The sequence below is a fragment of the Cyprinus carpio genome, chromosome B12 (genome assembly GCF_018340385.1).
Source record: "Cyprinus carpio isolate SPL01 chromosome B12, ASM1834038v1, whole genome shotgun sequence".
NCBI classification, from domain to species: Eukaryota; Metazoa; Chordata; class Actinopteri; order Cypriniformes; family Cyprinidae; genus Cyprinus; species Cyprinus carpio.
The window spans coordinates 24,588,873-24,609,016 of record NC_056608.1 but is presented as its reverse complement, the minus strand read 5'-3'; the positions used below and the strand labels follow the sequence as shown (position 1 = coordinate 24,609,016).

Genomic DNA, 20,144 nt, shown 5'->3' with positions numbered 1-20,144 from the left:
AATACTTTTTTAGTGTAAATCAAGTTATAACTTTTTTTAATGTTTAAAATAATTATTTTTAACAAAGATAATTATTTTCTACAGTATTAATCTCAAAAACATTATTTATACCTCATTCATAGAACATTTTATTTCTGTTTTAGGTGAGGGACTTTATATATATATATATAATATATCTATATATAATGCGCATGATTTTATATATATATATATATATATATATATATAAACATTTTAAAAATTTATCCAAATTATAAAATAAAATGTTTCTTTAATGTTTGTATGAATCAAGAGAAAAATGTTTTTTGAAATCATTAAGTGCTAAATGTGTTTAAACTATTTAAACTATTTGTTTCAGAACATTCAAAAGTAACATTTCCATAATGTTTACAAAACGATCAAATACAATGTTAATGTTTGTATAACTAAGAAAAACTTTTTGAAAAATGTAAAAGTGCTTAATGTTTAATAGAACTGTTTTTTATTCAGAAGTTCAATTTCCACACCATTAAAAGTTCTCAAACTGTGAGCACAGAGACATTTATACATCGTTCAAAGCAGGTTTCAGGTGGACCTTCATGTAACAAATTTTAAATGTTACTATTGTTTCAGAATGTTCAGAAAACATTTTAAAAGTAACGTTGCCATGACGTTTGCAAAATGATCAAATGGAATGTTTTCTTAACATTTTTATAGCCAAGAAAAACAAACTTTCTCAAGTGTTTAATGTTTAAAATGATTGTTTTTAAAAGGTTTCATTGGTACTCTCACTGAAGTGAATGTGGAAAAGCTCTATAATACTTCAGTGCATTCTAAACTGAACTGTCTGAAGGCTGCAGAGAGACAGATGGACACGAGGATCGTATGTAGAGCAGGTCTGATAGTTTCAGGAGCAGCAGATCAGAATTCATGGAGTTATTAGAGCTGAGAGCTTTAAAATAGAGTCTGAAGCTCGGAATCAGAAGCTGTGAATTCAGATTTCTGTGCGTCTGTCTGACGTTTGTCCCGTGTCTCGCTGTCAAACACAGAGACACTGATGCAGGAGCAGCTACAAACCCCTCAGACCTCACAGCAACATCAGACTGCACATCGATCCAGACAATCAATTACAACTCGCTTTAGAACTCAATTACACACACACACACACACACACAACGTTAACCCATGAGTTTGAGCTCTAGTAATGGTGTGAGATCAGATCAGTTGAGTATCTGAATGCTCATATGCTTTCTGGTGGATCTGCACATACATTAGAATAGTTACACTAACAGAAACAAAGCCTTCCAGCTGCTGGCAATTACGTGTGTGTGTGTGTGTGTATGTGTGTGTGTGTGTGTGTGTGTGTGTGTGTGTGTGTGTGTGTGTGTGAGTGACAGGAGTGTACTGCGGTTGATGTGGGCATCTGGAGTGAACATTAGCTGTGTTTGGAAAGCGGTGCTCGTCTGTGACGGACTGTTTGAGAACCGAGACTGACGACCTGCTTTCAGAAGTGTGCTGTTTATCACGTTTTCATTGCTTATTGATTTTACAAAAAAGCAGCAGCATTCAAAAGTATTAAAAATGTTAATTGGAATAACAAATTATTCTTCCATGTAGTTAAATGAGACTAATCATAGACTCATTAGTGACCAATGGGTGTATTTTTACGTGTTGGTTGTGTTTTTCAGTATTTTCAGTTTTTAATGTGACTCATCTGATCAGAATCAGTCAGAACTGATGTCTTATGTGTGTGTGTATATATAATGGCAGGCTATCTTCACTCTTGGAACAAAAGTTCTTGTACAGAACCCCAGTGAACCTTTATTCCAAGCGTGTGATTGGCTGTTTTTTGTATCACTTCCTGTGACCCCCTCCCATCTTCCTTGACCCTAAATGAAGGTCATGACCTTTCCTTTCCCCTCAAACGGTTTTTTAGTAAGGAACGAATCATTTATTGTTTTCAGATGTTTTACTATTATTTTTATTTTTAAGAGCAATAACAATTTCAGCTATGCATGGAGTCCCAAATAAGACTTTTTGAAAAAAATTCTAAGTTAAATTAGTCAAAAAAAAATAAAAAATACTTAAAAGGTTTATTGACAAAAAAAAAAAAAAAAAAACTGTAAAATACATGTTGCTTTGTCTCAATATTTCAAAATTTTGGGACGGAATTTTGCGGATGAACATAATATATTCATATTGATAAACCACTGCAACATGGAAAAATTTATAATTTTTCATCTAAAGGTGGAAGTTTATTCATGTAAAATGAATTTATTTTGTTTGAAAATTTATTAATCAAAATATAACCATTTTTTATTTTACCTTTGCTATTAAAAATGAGAACAGATGCAAAAGATAAATAAGAAAAAAATAGTGCATTACTTTTTACATTTTACATCTTAAAAGCATTCAAGTATAAAAACAATGAAATGTAAAAATCACTTTAGTGTGTTTATTAAAAAAAAAAAAGACTATTAAAACTACAAAAGCTGTTTAATCAATAGCGGTGATCTTTTCTTTTATTGTTAGACTGACGTTAATGAGTCAGTCCTACTGTACTGCACGGATCTAATGTAATGTTACACATCAGATGTTTTCTGACTCACTTTGCCAGCACAGATCTCAAATAAAGACCGTCTCCACCATCCTGACCTTCCGCAGTTAAAGAAACGCTCCGGAGATCTCCAGTCATCTAAACACACGCTCAGTGACGCTGTAGGCCTTGTGCAACCGAACACAGAGCTGAAGACGGAGCGAGTTTGAGGTCATGAGGTTTACACCACGATATCAAACTCTGAGTCCAGAACACTAAAGCAACGACTCTCGTTCATCATCTTTACACAAACCCGAGTTCAACAGCCAGTATAGACGAGACTCCCAGAAAACCTGGAGATTTCTAATCAAGAACAGGAAAGACTAAAAAAGGAAGGTTCAACCATGACGCTCTCTGGAATGAAAGCGAGGAGCTTTGATTCACGACAAAGAGCCGCTCTGTAAATATTTCGTTTATGGGAATGAATCACTCAGATTTGTTTTTCCTTCCGGCGATGCCACATCTGTGCTAAAGATGTCCGGCGTGATTGACGGATCGCTCGCTCTCGTCCCAGAGCCGTAATCATTCAGACTGCCGCCGAGACAAAGTGACAAATTAAAGTTAATCTGTGACTTCCTGTCTTCACAGGAAACAAAGTGAAAGCTCAGGGCAAAATGCTTTGAGCCCAGAGAGAACATGAGAAGAGATTCAGTCAGACTGAGCCACAAAGTCCCACTGAACATGACGGCGTGACTCCACACATTAGACCTGAAACACTCGATCACCAAATGTGTCAGAACACAACTTCTAATGCAACTGCGTGAGGACTGTCAGCAGCACAAGAACACACACTAAAGTTGAACAGGACAGTTTATTTTTAACACAAATCTGCCCTGTTCTAATTCAAATTAAAGACTGTTTCTATAGTGTACCTGTATCTAGCTACAAAGAAATACAAATAGAGTGAAAGATGGATAGACAGACAGACAGATGTGTTTGTCTCTTGTGGTTTTTGGCAGAGAGATGGATATTTAACGGGCAGGAACGAGAGAAATCCATTTCTTGTGGTTTTAGTTAAGAGTGTGGAGCTGGAGACAAACGTATCACACAAACACTGTGAGAAGAAGCCAGTTCTCATGATGGACACTAAACCCAGCAAATCAGTACAAGACTGCGAGTGTGTGTGTGTGTATCAATGACTGAGTGAGAGTGTGTGTGTGTGTGTATTAATGAGAGTGAGAGTATGTGTGTGTGTGAGTGTGTGAGTGTGTGTTTGTGCATTTGCAAGTGTGTGTGTGTGTATTAATGACTGAGTGAGAGAGTGTGTGTGTGTGTGTGTGTGTGTGTGTATTAATGACTGAGAGTATGCGTGTTAGTGTGTTTGTGCATGTGCAAGTGTGAGTGTGTGAGTATGTGAATGTATTAATGACTGAGTGAGAGTATGTGTGTGAGTGTGTGCGAGTGTGTGTATTAATGACTGAGTGAGAGTATGTGTGTGAGTGTGTGCGAGTGTGTGTGTGTGTGTGTATTAATGACTGAGTGAGAGTATGTGTGTGAGTGTGTGCGAGTGTGTGTATTAATGACTGAGTGAAAGTATGTGTGTGAGTGTGTGCGAGTGTGTGTGTGTATTAATGACTGAGTGAGAGTATGTGTGTGAGTGTGTGTGAGTGTGTGTATTAATGACTGAGTGAGATTATGTGTGTGTGAGTGTGTGCGAGTGTGTGTGAGTGTGGTGTGTATTATGACTGAGTGAGAGTATGTGTGTGAGTGTGTGTGTTAATGACTGAGTGTGAGTGTGTGCGAGTGTGTGTGTGTATTAATGACTGAGTGAGAGTATGTGTGTGAGTGTGTGCGAGTGTTTGGAGCTCAACTAGTGAAATAAACAGACTTTCAGCAGAAAAGCACTTAATATTCAGTCTTTCCTATATTAAGCAACAGAAGAGCGCAAACATATTGCTGATGGGAGATCTTGTACTCACAGGTGTGTAATGATTCTGTCAGACAGGATCACAAAAAACAAAAACCAAACAAAATGTTAAATATATGAACACAACTCTGACTTACCAATTTATTTTAACTCCCTCACACTCGCATAAATGTTTCATTTTTCAATAGATCTCTATAAAATCAGTTCACATATTACCTCATTTTAATTACTTTAATTAATTAATGCCTGGTTTGCATACTCATTTCAAAATCCTTCATCACTTGAATTATAAAAATGTTATTTTAAAGCACAGACACCACAAAATTAGACTTTAGCACCTCTTTCTACTTTTCTGAAATCAAATCTTTGCATAGCTTTGACAGGAAACACATGCTTAAAGTAAAGATCATGTTCCATTAAGATATTTTATAAAATTCCTACCTTAAATATATCACAACTTAATTTTTGATTAGTAATATGCATTGCTAAGAACTTCATTTGAACAACTTTAAAGATGATTTTCTCAATATTTAGATTTTTTTGCTCCCTCAGATTCCAGATTTTCAAATAGTTGTATCTCTGCCGAATATTGTCCCCAAATTGTCCTATAACAAACCACACATCCATGGAAAGCTTATTTTATTTAAATTTTTAAAAATGACCTTTATGAGTGGCTTTGTGGTCCAGGTTCACATATATTCATTTATTAAAAAACTCACCAGAAAAAAGGGCACTTTCTCTGGAGGAACAGAAATGGCAGGTGCTCGAGCCCTCTTTGATGTCTGTGTCTCTCTGTCTGTTCCAGGATGAGCTGTAAGGTGGCGCTGTGGCTGCTGCTCGCCGGTCTGCTGTGTCTCGCCTCTGCCGGCCGTAAATCCCGGCCGCAGGGATCCATCCCGTCACCCTACAAGACCAACTCCAACACCTCCGACCGGCGCACACGCAAACAGGAAGTGCTGGCCTCCAGCCAGGAAGCTCTGGTGGTGACAGAGCGCAAGTACCTGAAGAGCGACTGGTGCAAGACGCAGCCGCTGCGGCAGACGGTCAGTCAGGAGGGCTGCAAGAGCCGCACCGTCATCAACCGCTTCTGCTATGGCCAGTGCAACTCCTTCTACATCCCGCGGCACGTCAGGAAAGAGCAGGAGTCCTTCCAGTCCTGCGCCTTCTGCAGGCCGCAGCGCTTCACCAGCCTCACCGTGGAGCTCAACTGCCCTGACCTGCAGCCGGACGTCCGCTACCGCAAGATCCAGCGCGTCAAGCAGTGCCGCTGCATGTCCGTCAGCGTGTCCGAGTCTGGGAAACAGTGAGATACTGACCATGTTTCACTGGAAAACACCTGCTGCTAATCTGAGCTGAGAGACTGCAAGGCTTCAGCACGCCATCTTAGGACTGTCCTGCTGGACACTGGTCACTATCAGTCACCACTGGTCACTGTCGGTCACCATTGGTCTCCAACGGTCTCCATCAGTCACTATTGGTCACTATCATCTGACACTATCGCTCACTATTGGTCACTATCATCTGACACTATCGCTCACTACTGGTCTCCACTGGTCAATCTCGGTCATCATTGGTCACTATCTTCATTGGCTACTGTCAGTCATCACTGGTCTCCATCGGACTCTATTGGTCACCATTGGTCACTATCATTCATCACTGGACACTATTGGTCACTATCAGTCATCATTAGACACCATTGATCACTGTTGGTCACCACTGGTCTCCAACCGTCACTGTTGGTCACTATCGGTCATCATCGGACAGTATTGGTTACTACTGGTCTCCATTGGACGTCAATATCAGTTTTCATTGGACACTATTGGTGACCATAGGTCTTCATTGGTCACCATTGGTCTCCAACAGTCTCTATCATTCACCGTTGGTCACCATAGGTTTTCATTGTTCACTATCAGTCATCACTGGACACTATTTATCACTATCAGTCATTGTTAGACACTTTTGGTCACCGCTGGTCTCCAGCCTTTACTGTTGTTCACTATAGGTCATCATCGGACACTATCGGTTACTACTGTTCTCCATCGGACTATAAGTCACTATCAGTTATCATTGGACACTATTGGTCACCATAGGTATTCATTGGTCACTGTCGGTCACCACTGGTCTCCAACAGTCTCTATCAGTCACCGTTGGTCATTATAGGTCTTCACTGGTTACTATTGGACACCATCAGTCATCATTGGACACTAATGGTCACCATAGGTCTTCATTGGTCACTGTCGTTCACCATTGGTCTCCAACAGTCTCTATCAGTCACCGTTGGTCACTATAGGTCTTCACTGGTTACTATTGGACACTATCGGACACCATAGGTCTTCATTGGTCACTGTCGGTCACCATTGGTCTCCAACAGTCTCTATCAGTCACTGTTGGTTACTATCGGACACTATCAGTCATCATTGGACAATATCGGTCTCCACTGGACACTATTGGTCACTATCAGTCATCACTGGTCACTAAGGTCATTATCGGTCACTAGAGAGTGTGTGGAAACTAACGGACGTGCAGAGAAATGACTCCACACTGAACTCTGTGCGGGAGCTGCTGCCTGTGTGATGATCACTGATAGTTAACACCAAACATCCATAACTAGACCGATTATAGAGATTCTATAGATATATGGTACAGAAAAAGTATATATATGTAGAGAAACAACTTAAGTCTATATTAAAAGTATTGAGTTCTATTCTAGTCTTCTGTTTTTTTAGGGGTTCAGTCTGGTTTATCTAAAGCTGACATGGGAAAACTAGCCTCCATGTGGTTTAATCCGGTTGGTTTTCTTCATTGGTTAGCAGTTATTAAAACCCTGGAAGATTCACATTATTATGTTCGAGAACCTCAGTAATCAATTCAATGCAGATCCAATGCAAATCTTTGGGGAAAATTGGTGTACTGGATATAAAGGCCCGCCCACACCAAGAATGATAACTATAACAAAGTTTCAATAATCGCTGTAACTATAAGAGAACAGTGCAGTCCACATCGCAACTATATGATATGGCCTTTAGTCTCACAATTCTGACTTTTTCCTTGCAATTCTGGGTTTATCTCACAGTTCTGAATTTTTCTTGCATTCAGAATTGCAAGATATAAACTCAGAAATGCAATATATGAACTCCGTACTGCAAGCGAAAGGTCTGAATATTTGAGAAAACACAATTGTGAGGAAAAAAAAGACAGAATTGTGATTAAGTCAAAATTAGGAGATGCAAACTCAGAATTAAGAGAAAAAAGTCATTAATTCGCATTCAATTTATATCTTGTAATTCTGACTTTTTCACTGAATTTTGAGTATAAATCTGACAATTTGGAGATTATATCATGCAAAATGGAGGAAAAAAGCCAAAATTGTAAAATATAAGCATGCAATTGTCAGAAAAGGTCAGAAATTTACGATTTTAAAAAAAAGTCACATTTACCTTTATTTTTTTGTTTTATGGTAGAAAACAAAGAAACAATTCCAAGATGTAAACTCAGAATTGAGAGATAAATAAATTTTAAGATATCAACTGATTTTCGTGTAATTATGAATTTACATCTCGCAATGGACTTTTTTCTCTGAATTGCAAGTTTTTGTCTTCTTGCATGCAAGTGTCCTTTTTCTCTTTATAAACTTTATAAAATTTAGAATTGTGAGAAGTCGCTATTACCTTTATTAGTTTTTATTCTGGTGACAGAAACAGGGTTCCATAATATAACCATTACCTTCAAAGTGATTTTGCAGAAAGTAACTTAAGTGCACTTAAAATAAACAATGTTATCGTCCGTTTGTCTGGACGCTAATATCAACCTTTTTCCTACGAGCATTATTTCCATTATCTGGAAGAGTGATGGATATTAAAAAAAAAAAGTGCTTTCCCTCAGTTTGACATAAATTGTATTTCCTGCTTCAGAAACCTTCCAGTAAACACTGGGATTAGAAGTGAAAAAGGGGAAGAAAATGTCATCGTAAAACATCCACATAAAAAGCAAACCAGGAAAGAACCGTGAATGAGGAGTTGGGGAGGAAAAACAACAGATTCTTAAGCATTCCAGTGAATTATTTATGGTATATGTTCATTTAATCAGAACAATAGACCATGAGAATGCAGGATTTGATGCCTTTTCCATATTGTTAATCTTATTTGAAATGATTTGTTTCAGTCATTTTGAGTGGAAGTCTTTTGTGTGAACACGGTAAAATGTGTTAAACTGAGCTGAGAGTCCTCAACACTTATGATCGTCTGAATAATAACCTACAAAATTAACCAAAATGCTTGAGACGCATAATTCAATTCTGAAGAGGTTCATAAGATCAGAAAATATCCCATGGTGAATATGCAAGTAAATCTCCAATCGTGAAATAAATTAAAATGTCTGAATTTATTAATCCCTTTATTTTACATAAATAACACTCTTCTCAAAACGTTCAGATACAAACAGTTATTGCACATGGAGCGCAGACGTCCATCCACACCTCTGATACGCACATGCTAAAAACAAACCAATGCTACATAAAGATGTTAATATCATTTACATTAATTTAAAAAAAAAATCCTCTTAAATACATTGAGTGAGTGAATGTGTGGATGCAGCACAACCAGAAAACAATCTTGCATAATTTCACAAAAACACTGAGTAGATTCCTGAACGTTCGCCGCCCACTGATCTGATTTATACTGTACATACTGGAGTGTCTCTTTCAGGTCCTGTAGGACTGGAGAGTGAATTGAACATGTTAAACCAGCTGATGACTAGATCACTAAACTGCACTAACTAGTGTTGGTTTAAAAGCATGTGATGGTGCCGATGTTTAAAATAAAGACGCATCAGAAATCCATATACTCTTCTTTCTCTTGCCCTTTTTCGTCTGTTAAAAATAAAACAACCTTGATTTGATGATATTGCTTCAGTCCTCCAGTATGTACGGTGATATGTAACGTCTGATATGTTCATCTATCAGGACACAGGATATGACATCACATTCAGATCACTTCCTGTGTGGTACGGCAGATGGCAGAGTAACACTGAAGATGCTGCGAGAGCGATTTACAGATGAAACGTCACAAGAGTCAGTCCACATCCGCCTCAGATCTTCATGCCCAACTTTGCTTTCTGAGAGGAAATAAAGAGGCTCATTTAATGAAAGTTTAATCTCATGCTACTTTCAATCCGTTCAGCTCTCATAATCTCAATTATGGAAACAGGCGTCCATAGTTACTTTTAAAATATAACACTGCATTTAAAAAAACATTTTGATGCATGTGGCAGATGCTTTTATCAAAAGTGACTTTGATCAGTTCACGCATTCTCTGGCAATTAAAATGATGTGTCATTGCAAGGTTATGATCTACTGTATGAGTTAGAGGAATATAGACTAGGAATCTCTCAGCGGCAGTGTTTTTGGCCATAACTTACTCAACTGACATTCATGGAGTCTTTCATGGGCATCATTTAACTGTGTGAGTGATAACACATCATCTAGGCTAATAGTAAATAAGCTTCTTAAACAAACCTTACAGTTTTCATATGCATAATGAATTAATAACTTCAACCTACAACTACTGTAAGTATATACAACTGTCTGCATTCACCTAAAGCGATATATACTATATAGAATATATCAACTGATTGATTTTTTTCATATTGCTCTAATCATAAGATAATATAAACATTACAAACATGATTTTCGGTTAGTCTGCTTTGAAACCATGCAAATTGTAAATAAAATGGCTTACGATTCCAGACGCGTGTTTGGGTTTGACGCTGTATGTGGCTTTTTCTTTGACCTGTCGGAAACACTCCTCCGCCGTCTTCAGCCTGAGAAACAACATGAAGAGAGAGAGAGAGAGGAACAGATAGAGTTACTGATCCAGATACCCACATCATACTCTAACAACATACTACTTAACATCATACACCACACATCTACAGCATATTCAATATCAAACTCTAAATCATTTTTGTTTTTATTTAGTTTGGTTATTTTAATTGTAACGTTTAAGTAATTGTGTTTTTGTCATTTTTTTTTTTATTATTTTAGGTATTCAGTTTACTTTTTAAGGTTTTAGTAGTTTGTGTTTGTCATTTTTAATGTTTTTTATATTGCCTATATAGTTTTTTTTTGGGGGGGTGGGGTATGAGGTAGAGCATGTTGTAGGGTATTATGTAGAATATGTGGAGTATGATGTGCGGTATGATGTAGAGTATGATTTGGAGTACATAGTGGAGTATGTTGTGGAGTATGTTGTAGGGTATTATGTAGAATACGTGGAGTATGATGTGGAGTATGTTGTAGAGTATGATGTGGGGAATGATGTGGAGTATGTAGTAGAGTATGATGTGGAGTATGTAGTGGGGTATGAGGTAGAGCATGTTGTAGGGTATTATGTAGAATACGTTGAGTATGATGTGGAGTATGTTGTGGAGTATGATGTGGATTATGTTGTAAAGTATAATGTGGAGTATGATGTTGAGTATGTTGTAGGGTATTATGTAGAATACGTGGAGTATGATGTAGTGGGGTATGATGTGGAGTATGTTGTAGAGTATGACATGGGGTATGTTGTGGAGTATGTTGTAGGGTATTATGTAGAATACGTAGAGTATGTTGTAGAGTATGATGTGGGGTATGTTAGAGTATGATGTGGATATCATACTCCACATCATACTCTACTACATACTCCATTACATACTCCACGTATTCTACATAATACCCTACAACATACTCCACATCATACTGTACCCCACATCATACTCTACAACATACTCCACAACATACCCTACAACATACTCCAGGTATTCTACATAATACCCTACAACATACTCCACATCATTCCCCACATCATACTCCACATCATTCCCCACATCATACTCTACAACATACTCCACATCATACTCCACGTATTCTACATAATACCCTACAACATACTCCACATCATACCCTACAACATACTCCACTACGTACTCCACATCATTCCCCACATCATACTCCATGTATTCTACATAATACCCTACAACATACTCCACAACATACCCTACAACATACTCCACTATGTACTCCAAATCATACTCTACATCATACCCCACGTATTCTACATAATATCCTACAACATATTCCACAACATACCCCAAATCATACTCTACTACATACTCCACATCATAGTCTACTACATACTCCACATCATTCCCCACATCATACTCTACACCATACTCCACATCATACTCCACATATTCTACATAATACCCTACAACATACTCCACATCATACTGTACCCCACATCATACTCCACATCATACTCCACGTATTCTACATAATACCCTACAACATACTCCACATCATACTCCACGTATTCTACATAATACCCTACAACATACTCCACATCATACCCCACTACGTACTACACATCATACTCTACTACATACTCCACGTATTCTACACAATACTCTACAACATGCTCTACCTCACACCCCCCATAAAAAAACTATATAGGCAATATAAAAAATATAAAAAATGACAAACACAGACTACTAAAACCTTAAAACCTAAACTGAATACCTAAAATAAATAAAAAATAAAATAAAACTTTATAAAAAACTGTACAGACTATATAGTAACCAAACTAAATACAAAACTAAAACTTAAAAACTACATAATATAAATAGAAACCCTAATAAAATGACAAATACAAGACTACTAAAACTTTAAAATAATATTCAAATAACTGAAACTAAAAACTAAAACTTTAAAAACTACACAGACAATTAAAAACTAATAAATGACAAAAACAGACAAAAGTAAACTTAAAACTAAAAACTCAAACATTAAAAAAAAAAAAGCTCCAATGGAACATCAATTATACTAAAATGACTCTGGAATGATGTGATGCGTGTCTTGAGTTTGTCTGTAGTGAGTTGAGTTGAGGTTTAACAGCAGCTTCAGGAGGAAGTGAATGTGACCCGCAGGGTCCAGATACACACACCGAAAACGGCTCTAATCCTCGTCACGGGCACAAACTGTACCAGTTACTCCACAATCCCACACACACAAAACCAGAAGATCTTTCTTTAAGACACACACACACAGCATCAGTGGTTTAAGTCTCATTTGACTGAGTGGCACATACATACAGAATGAATGAATGAACGTTTATATTATGCATCACATTATACATCATATTATACAGCACACTCACGTAAATCTTAAATAGCTTATATTGTTGTAAATGTAACTCTTATTGTACAGCTCTAATCTGATTGATATGACTATAAATCATTAAGATAAAAAGATATCAGAAACATCACGATTTTCTGTAAAGACTCGTCGACATGTCGCTCTTCAGGGGTCCATCTGATTGGACGGAAGACAGCTCTTCCTCGTTTACTTTAACTAGTCCTGACAGATCTCTACACTGCTTAATCTGAGCATTCGGAAGTTAAGATCGGCCACGCTCTGTGATGAAGCGGCGCAGGAGCGGGTTCGTTTAGCACACGTCTCTCTTCTTTGGGTCATGTGTGTGGACGGACGCCAGGAGCTTCATCTCCATGACCCTCAAACCAGTGAATGAAACACAAACACCATAATTGGCCATGCTTAGAGTCACAATGAATGCTCTGATGCTCCAGTGTGATTCTGGAGTCAATGCATTTATGCAGCTATGTTTGAACAAACACAGCATTTAAGTATTTAGAAATATGGTTTGAAAATATTTTTTAACATTTAAAAAATATTATTTAATTATCAATTATTTTAAAAATATTTAAATTATTATTAAAAATAATTAGTAAAATATTAAACTTAAAAAATCATTAAAAAATATTTCATTTTCAAATAATCCAAAATGTCATTGGAAAAGAATCAGTCTGATGAGAATAAAGTAAATATTGCGTTAATTAAAGCATTATTAAAATGACTTGCAGTATATAATCAGCAGTGAAAACCCACATCAAACTTCATGCATATTTGCATTTAAACATTTGTTTCTGCTGGAATCATGACCAGAAATAACACAATAGCAGTTGCAAAGAATTGTTTGTTTTATTAAAAATTAAATATGGCATTAAATAATTATTACCTATTAAATGGGATAATTTGATGTGGGTTTTCAAAGTCCACTGCTGATATAATGCAGTTTTAGAGTTAAACCGAGGAGAAAAACATCTTTGTTTGTTTGCATTCACACATCCTGCTGAATTCATGATCAGAAACGACACAAAAGCAGCGAAACGCAGCTGAAGCGATGACCTTGAGATCTGAAGCTCATAAAACATGACGGATGCAGAGTTTGGAGTGAAGAGTGTTGCTTCTCGCCCGCTGGAACAGAAGAGCAAGCAAACAGACGGCGTGTTGTGATGTATTTGGCTGCTGAGAGCGCCTGACATGTTTACAGGAAGTAGAATTATGGGCAGAGAGATGCTCCCCCTGCACATCAGTAGCAGCTACTTTCAACAGCAGAGAGGGAAAACATCCCGGCGGACGCGAGCGGGACCCCTGTGTCTGAGCGGGACGAGGATGAGGATGATGAAGGAGAGGAAGAGGGAGAGGGTCCGGATCAGAACACTGCCTTCACAACCAAATATGGTGGTGCTGCGGCGCAGGTCACGATCCGCTTCACACTCGCCCAGAGAGAGAGAGAGAGAGAGAGACGAAGCGCCAGCAGAGAGAGAGAGGAGAGAGAGAGAGAGAGAGAGAGGAGAGAGAGAGAGAGAGAGAGAGAGAGAGAGAGAGAGAGAGAGAGAGAGAGAGAGAGAGAGAGAGAGCAAAGCATACAGCAGAACATTCCTGAGTTCCAGTCACTCCGTGAACATGACAAATTAAGAATATTACTTGGTGAAGGACCTACTTTCTCTTTGGTAGCACATCATATTTATAAATGCCACAAACTAAGACGCTGACTGACTTTATGCTCTAATATCACAACCTTTATTACAAACAGCCTTTTTAACTGTACCCTATAAAATGTAGTGTATAACCAGCGCTGGGAAAGAGACTCAGCGTGGAGCTGCAACGATGATTCTGTGCCATTAAAAATCACTCAAACACAATGAGAATGTGTGTTTTTTCTAGTGCTGTCAAACAATTAATCACGATTAATCACATCCAAAATAAAAGTTTTACGTTTTACGTTAATATCTTAAATATATGATATTTATTTGAATATGAATATTTTCAAAATATATGCTGCATGTGTGTGTACTTCTATATACATAATAAATATACACAGTACACACACATATATTATGTAAACAAAAACTTTTATATTAGATGCGATTAATCGCAATTAATCGTTTGGTGGCACTAGTTTGTTTGTTCCCCGTTCCACTGGATGTCATGCTTTCACAGCAGAACAGTAGCTGGTATTGCTGGGTTCAGGCGAGACGGGGTTAAAGACACAAACACATGTGTGAGAGGAAACAAAGCGGCTCCGCGTCAGCGTCCCCCCATCTGTCTCTCTTGGCTCCAGACGGAGCTCGGGGCCGACTCTGTTCCCGCCAACAGACGACAAGCATTCATGACAAATTGGGGGCCGAGCGACAGAAAGAGACGCTTCTGTGGGCTTTCAGGTGCCACTGGAGGAGAAAGGCAAACACTTTAGCAGCAGATCGTCTGATTACGGCTCCAGCGCATCCGTCTCTGGGAACTCATCTATCAGATGTTTAAAGCGGCACTCGGCCCCTCAGATAAAACTGTTTTGTGTGCCATCACTGCAGGTGCGAGCGCTGGGAAAGATGCGTGATTGTATACCGCGCATACTGAGTACAAATGACGAACATTTAGAGTCACTGTGAGTAGTAAATCATTGCTCAAACGAGGTTCTCTGCCGCTTTAACTCAAGTTGCACAAACATTTTGACCCAGAAGAATAAAAATGATAAAAAATTCAGAGTTTTTAATAAGGGAATGAACCTTGCAAATGCTTTAAGATGCTCAAAATACACCTTTTTTTCAGATATTTTGAGATTGAAACCATTTTCATGTTTGGTCATTTTGACTTGGGTATGGAGCACCATAAGTGTCAAAAACAGATTTTGTTAAATTATATATGAAGTTATATTAGTGTCAAAACATTTTTGTGAAATCTATTTAAATCTTTATCCCATGTCTCACACACTTTTGGGACTGAATTTTGTTGATGTTGTCTATTGATAAACCATCTGAAAGTGAAAGTTTATGCGAATTAAATTAATTTTATTTTGATGTTTTTTTTTTAGAAATAAATATACAGGTTTCATGAATATAGACAGTTTTTGAGCATTCATATATGAATTTAAAGGAACTTAATTAAATTCCATTCATTCCAATGGGGTTCATGCAGATAATTCTCAGATTACATGTTCTTGTAAATTTCATACAATCATATAATCAAACAAGATTTCTAATAAACATTGAAAAAAATATATACTTTTTTGCACATTAGTTTTTTTGTGTGTGGTTCATGAGCAATGTGAAATTTCCAAAAATTTTGATTTAAAAGTTACGACTGTTTTATTTTAAGGGGTGGGGTCAGAACTGGAATGTGGTGTTGGTATGGTGGTTAGGTTTGGATTGTATTGTGTGGGTTAATGACTGATTCAGGTTCAGTGTTTTGCAGTGATATTGAATAGCACAGCAATCACTCGCTGCAGCTTCATGCTGAGTCTCTTTTCCAGCACTGATTTTATATCGTTTTATAGGGTCCAATTAAAAAGGCTGTTTGAAATCGAGGACGTGATATCACACACTATATTGTGAAACACAAGGTCCGTTTGTACATATAGACGTAGAAGAGCTGGACTGTGTTTCTTATTATACGGTGTGTATTGAGTTTCATGAGCGCTCCAGAGGCCAGAGGCCGTGTGCTTGACGGATCCCAATTGCCTGAAATTGCTTACAAATTATGGAGCAGAAATCACCATCATCCATGTACCGTTCCGATCCACTAAGATAGGCTGTGAAATGCTGCCTATTTAGGCGACTCACCGTGCTTTAAAACAGAATATCTACAGGGTCTATTCTAAATTGCTTTAATTAATAAATCTGAAACAATTGATGCTTTTAACCCTCATAATGCATTCATGCAATCTGTACTAATTTCACATTCCAGGTCCAAGAGCTGTTATTTTATAAAATCATCAAATCTTAATATTTTTCAACTAAATGGTTTTAACTAACTAAAGTTTTGAACATTACTGTTATTACTGCATTTACCCCTTTTATTGGTGATTAACACATTGAGAAATTCTTTGAAATTTAAAATTACACATGAAACATGAAGAAAAAAAAAACTATGATGCAAAATCAATAAATTAAAAAAAATGTAAAAAAAAAAAATCAAAATACTTTATTGTATAAAAATTTATAAGAACATATTTAAAAAAAGAATCAAAAAATGTAAATAAAAATATAATCTGAGAATTACGTGTATTAACCCAATTGGCACGAATAGAAATTAATTAAATGACTGTTCAAAAACAGTCCAGATTTATGAAACTGACATTTATTTCTAACACAACAAATATTTGTTTTCAAACAAAATAAATTCAATTTACTTGTATAAAATTCCACTTTAAGATGAAAAAGGATCAATTATTCATGCTGCAATGGTTCATTAAAAAACATATCTATGTCCATCAACTAAACTAAACTGTAGAGGAAATGAAAGCTGAAATATATTTTATAAAAGCTTCCTGACAATAATATAACTTCATAGATAATTTTACAAAAGTATTTTGGACACCAAATGACCAAAATGTGCATTTTTTTTTTATTAAGGAATGAATCTCTTCTGGGTCAAAATGGACCCGAATGCACTTTGAGAGTTAAAAAAAGCATCTTTTTTTATTTCAGTGTTAATTAAAAGAACACAACTGAGCGTCCATGTTCTGTTTTGAAACACATAGGCAGCGTTGTTACTCTCTTCTGAATCAGTGCTTCTCCAGCATTTCGTCTCGCGCTCCGGAGGCCAGAGGCCACGCGCCTGATGGATGGGAATTGCCTGAAATTGCTTACAAATTAGGGAGCAGAAATCAGCATCATCCGTGTGCCATTCCCACATGCGGAGAGCAAAGGAAATATAATAAAAGGGCCAGAGCTAAAGGGCCGTAATCTGCATCTGAGAGGCGAGTGGTGCTTCAGAAGAAACCCGATCCGAGCGCAGTGTTTCAGGACAGATGTAGAGATACGCAGCCCTCATGAATTATGTAAAGCGTCTCCAGCGATGGGCTGAAGGGGATCGTTTGTATTTGTTGACTCTGTTATCGCGATGCAGCATCGCTCCACTGGAAGCTAAAAGGTATTCTTTTCATTAGCGGGGTTAAACAAATAGACAGGGTTGATTTGACGCGCTCTCACTTTTAGAGTGAATCTTAATGTGGCAGATATAATCTAATATTAAACACATGGCACAGGTTATGGGAGAGTTAGAGAAAGGCCCCAAACATTCATAAAGCACACAGATGAACTGGTCTGGGATCGTCGTTTTGTACGTTTGTTTTCCAGTAATGATTATCTAAACATTCTTACAGTAAATCAAGATAAATGTACTTGAAATGCAAAGTATCTTCCATAGGGGCCAGAAAAATAAATCCGCTTTCTCTTTGAATTCAGTTGATTTTTCTGATATTAGTTCATGTTTTAATCATAAACGCACTTCAGTTTGAGCAGTTTCTCAGAAAACAAGACTTCTTATCTCACGTCACTGCGCATCTCCAGTAAATGCATCTTGAGTTATGAATGTTTAGACGCAAAGCAAGACAAATTCAATATTTTATCAGCTTGTTTTCTGAGGCCTACGATCAATCAGCTCACTAAACCTGTGCTGACTGGTCGTAGACTCACTGATCTGAGCTTAAGCATATTGCCAAAATCATCCACAAATAATGCTTTATTCACTCTAAAACTGAGGAGCATGAGCTCGGATCAATCAGTCAGTTTTAAAATTAAACAAAACCTGTGCTAACAGAAAGAAAACAAGCTGATGAAAAAGTTTGAATCTAAGACAACAGTATAATAGAAAAAGACACACACACTCTCTCTCACACACACACTCACTCACTCACTCTCTCTCTCACACACTCACTCACACACACACACTCTCTCTCTCACTCACTCACAGACACACACACTCTCTCTCTCTCTCTCTCACACAACACACTCACAGACACACACACACACACTCTCTCTCTCTCTCTCACTCACCCACACACACTCACACACTCTCTCTCTTTCTCTCACTCACACACACACACACTCTCTCTCTCTCTCTCTCTCACTCACACACACACTCACACACACTCTCTCTCTCACTCACACACAGACACACACACTCACTCACACACACTCTCTCTCACTCACCCGCACCCACACACTCACACACACACTCACTCTCTCACTCACCCACACACACTCTCTCACTCACACACACTCTCACTCACTCACTCACACACACACACACACAGACACACACACACACACACACACACAGACACACACACACACACACACACACACTCTCACACTACTCTGGGAGATTCATTGGCGTGTGGGAGCGTCTAATTCCAGGAATGCTGTTGCGTCCACTTCTCTGTGTCAGAACAAAGCTTTGCTCATCACTCACTGGAGCTGTAACGCATATATCCCCCGACAGAGTGTCTGAAGCAGATCTGAGAGCAGAACGCAGCCGTCCCATGATGCACCTGTGTCCAGCGCTCAGGTATCTGAGGTGAAGCAGCATTAAATCACCGTGCTTCTAAACACACGACGCTCAGAAACAGCCATCGATGTTTTCACAACACTGGAGAGCGAAGCTTCTGATCGGACCGCTTCATAAATCAGCGGCAGGAAGAAAGAGCCCGGGGTTTATTTTGGGTGTAAATCTGTGTTCACACAGGCCGGCCGTTTCTATCACACCAGTGAAGAGGTGTATGTGTGTGTATATACACACATACATACATATATACACACACACACACCCCCACACACAAACACATACAAATATTATAATTTTGTCTGAATTGAACATAACATTAACATCTTTTATTTATTATCTACCACTGTATAAAGTATAAAATAGTGCTCTTAGAAGGAGACAAGCGAGGTCCGGCTCAAGCCTGCACCAGTATTTCTAAAGCAGACCGTCGGACCAAAAAGCGTCCAGCATTCCTGAGCGATTACGGCCCAGCGCCGCTCCTGATCCTGGACTAAACAACAGTGGCGTTATGGAGGAAAGAGCTGCAGCGTGTTTGTTGACGTACCTCTCCTGCAGGATGATCTTGTTCTCCTTCTTCCAAGTGTCTTTAAAGTCTGTGGAGAACTCGTGCCAGACGGTGAAGAAGGTGTTGGGCGAAACCTCTTTCTCTCCGCTCTTGGCCTTCACCGAGAAGAACACGCAGAGCTCCAGGAACCTGCCACACAAACTGAGCTTTCAGAGAGAAACGAGTGCTTTCCAGATGCTGGAGATCACACAGCACATCTGAACGGAGCAGAACAGCATCGTTTGCATTCATGTAAATGCTTCTGCTACGGTGTTCTAGGTGTTTTCCTTCTAGAAATCCAGAGAGGTGAAGATGCAGGACTCTTTTTAATGCGGAAACACCTAGAAACCTCATCACAACTGACCACAGCATCACCCTGAAGCATTATATTTAATCCTTTTAGATACACAATATGCACCATGCAGCTTTAAGCTATAGAAATGTGCATTTTGTGTCTGTGTGTCTACTTAAAGAG

General features: G+C 38.1%; 2 protein-coding genes across 8 annotated transcripts in view; one reads left to right on the top strand and one right to left on the bottom strand.

The window, feature by feature from the left end:
* The window catches only part of LOC109084573 (gremlin-2-like), a 292,543-nt gene extending 284,497 nt beyond the window's left edge, over window positions 1–8,046 (top strand). For both annotated transcript variants that reach the window (XM_019099253.2, XM_042734795.1), the window contains exon 2: window positions 5,248–8,046. In XM_019099253.2, coding sequence (XP_018954798.1) covers window positions 5,248–5,749 — 502 coding nt within the window. In that variant the 3' untranslated portion in view covers window positions 5,750–8,046. The remainder of the gene's footprint in view (window positions 1–5,247) is intronic.
* Window positions 8,047–8,803: 757 nt separating this feature from the next.
* LOC109061627 (formin-2-like) overlaps window positions 8,804–20,144 on the bottom strand; it is a 49,775-nt gene continuing 38,434 nt past the window's right edge. For all 6 annotated transcript variants that reach the window (XM_042734778.1, XM_042734777.1, XM_042734775.1 and 3 more), the window contains 3 exons: window positions 19,670–19,819; window positions 10,178–10,259; window positions 8,804–9,554 (listed from right to left, as the gene is read on the bottom strand). In XM_042734778.1, the coding sequence (XP_042590712.1) occupies window positions 9,528–9,554; window positions 10,178–10,259; window positions 19,670–19,819 (259 nt within the window). In that variant the 3' untranslated portion in view covers window positions 8,804–9,527. The remainder of the gene's footprint in view (window positions 9,555–10,177; window positions 10,260–19,669; window positions 19,820–20,144) is intronic.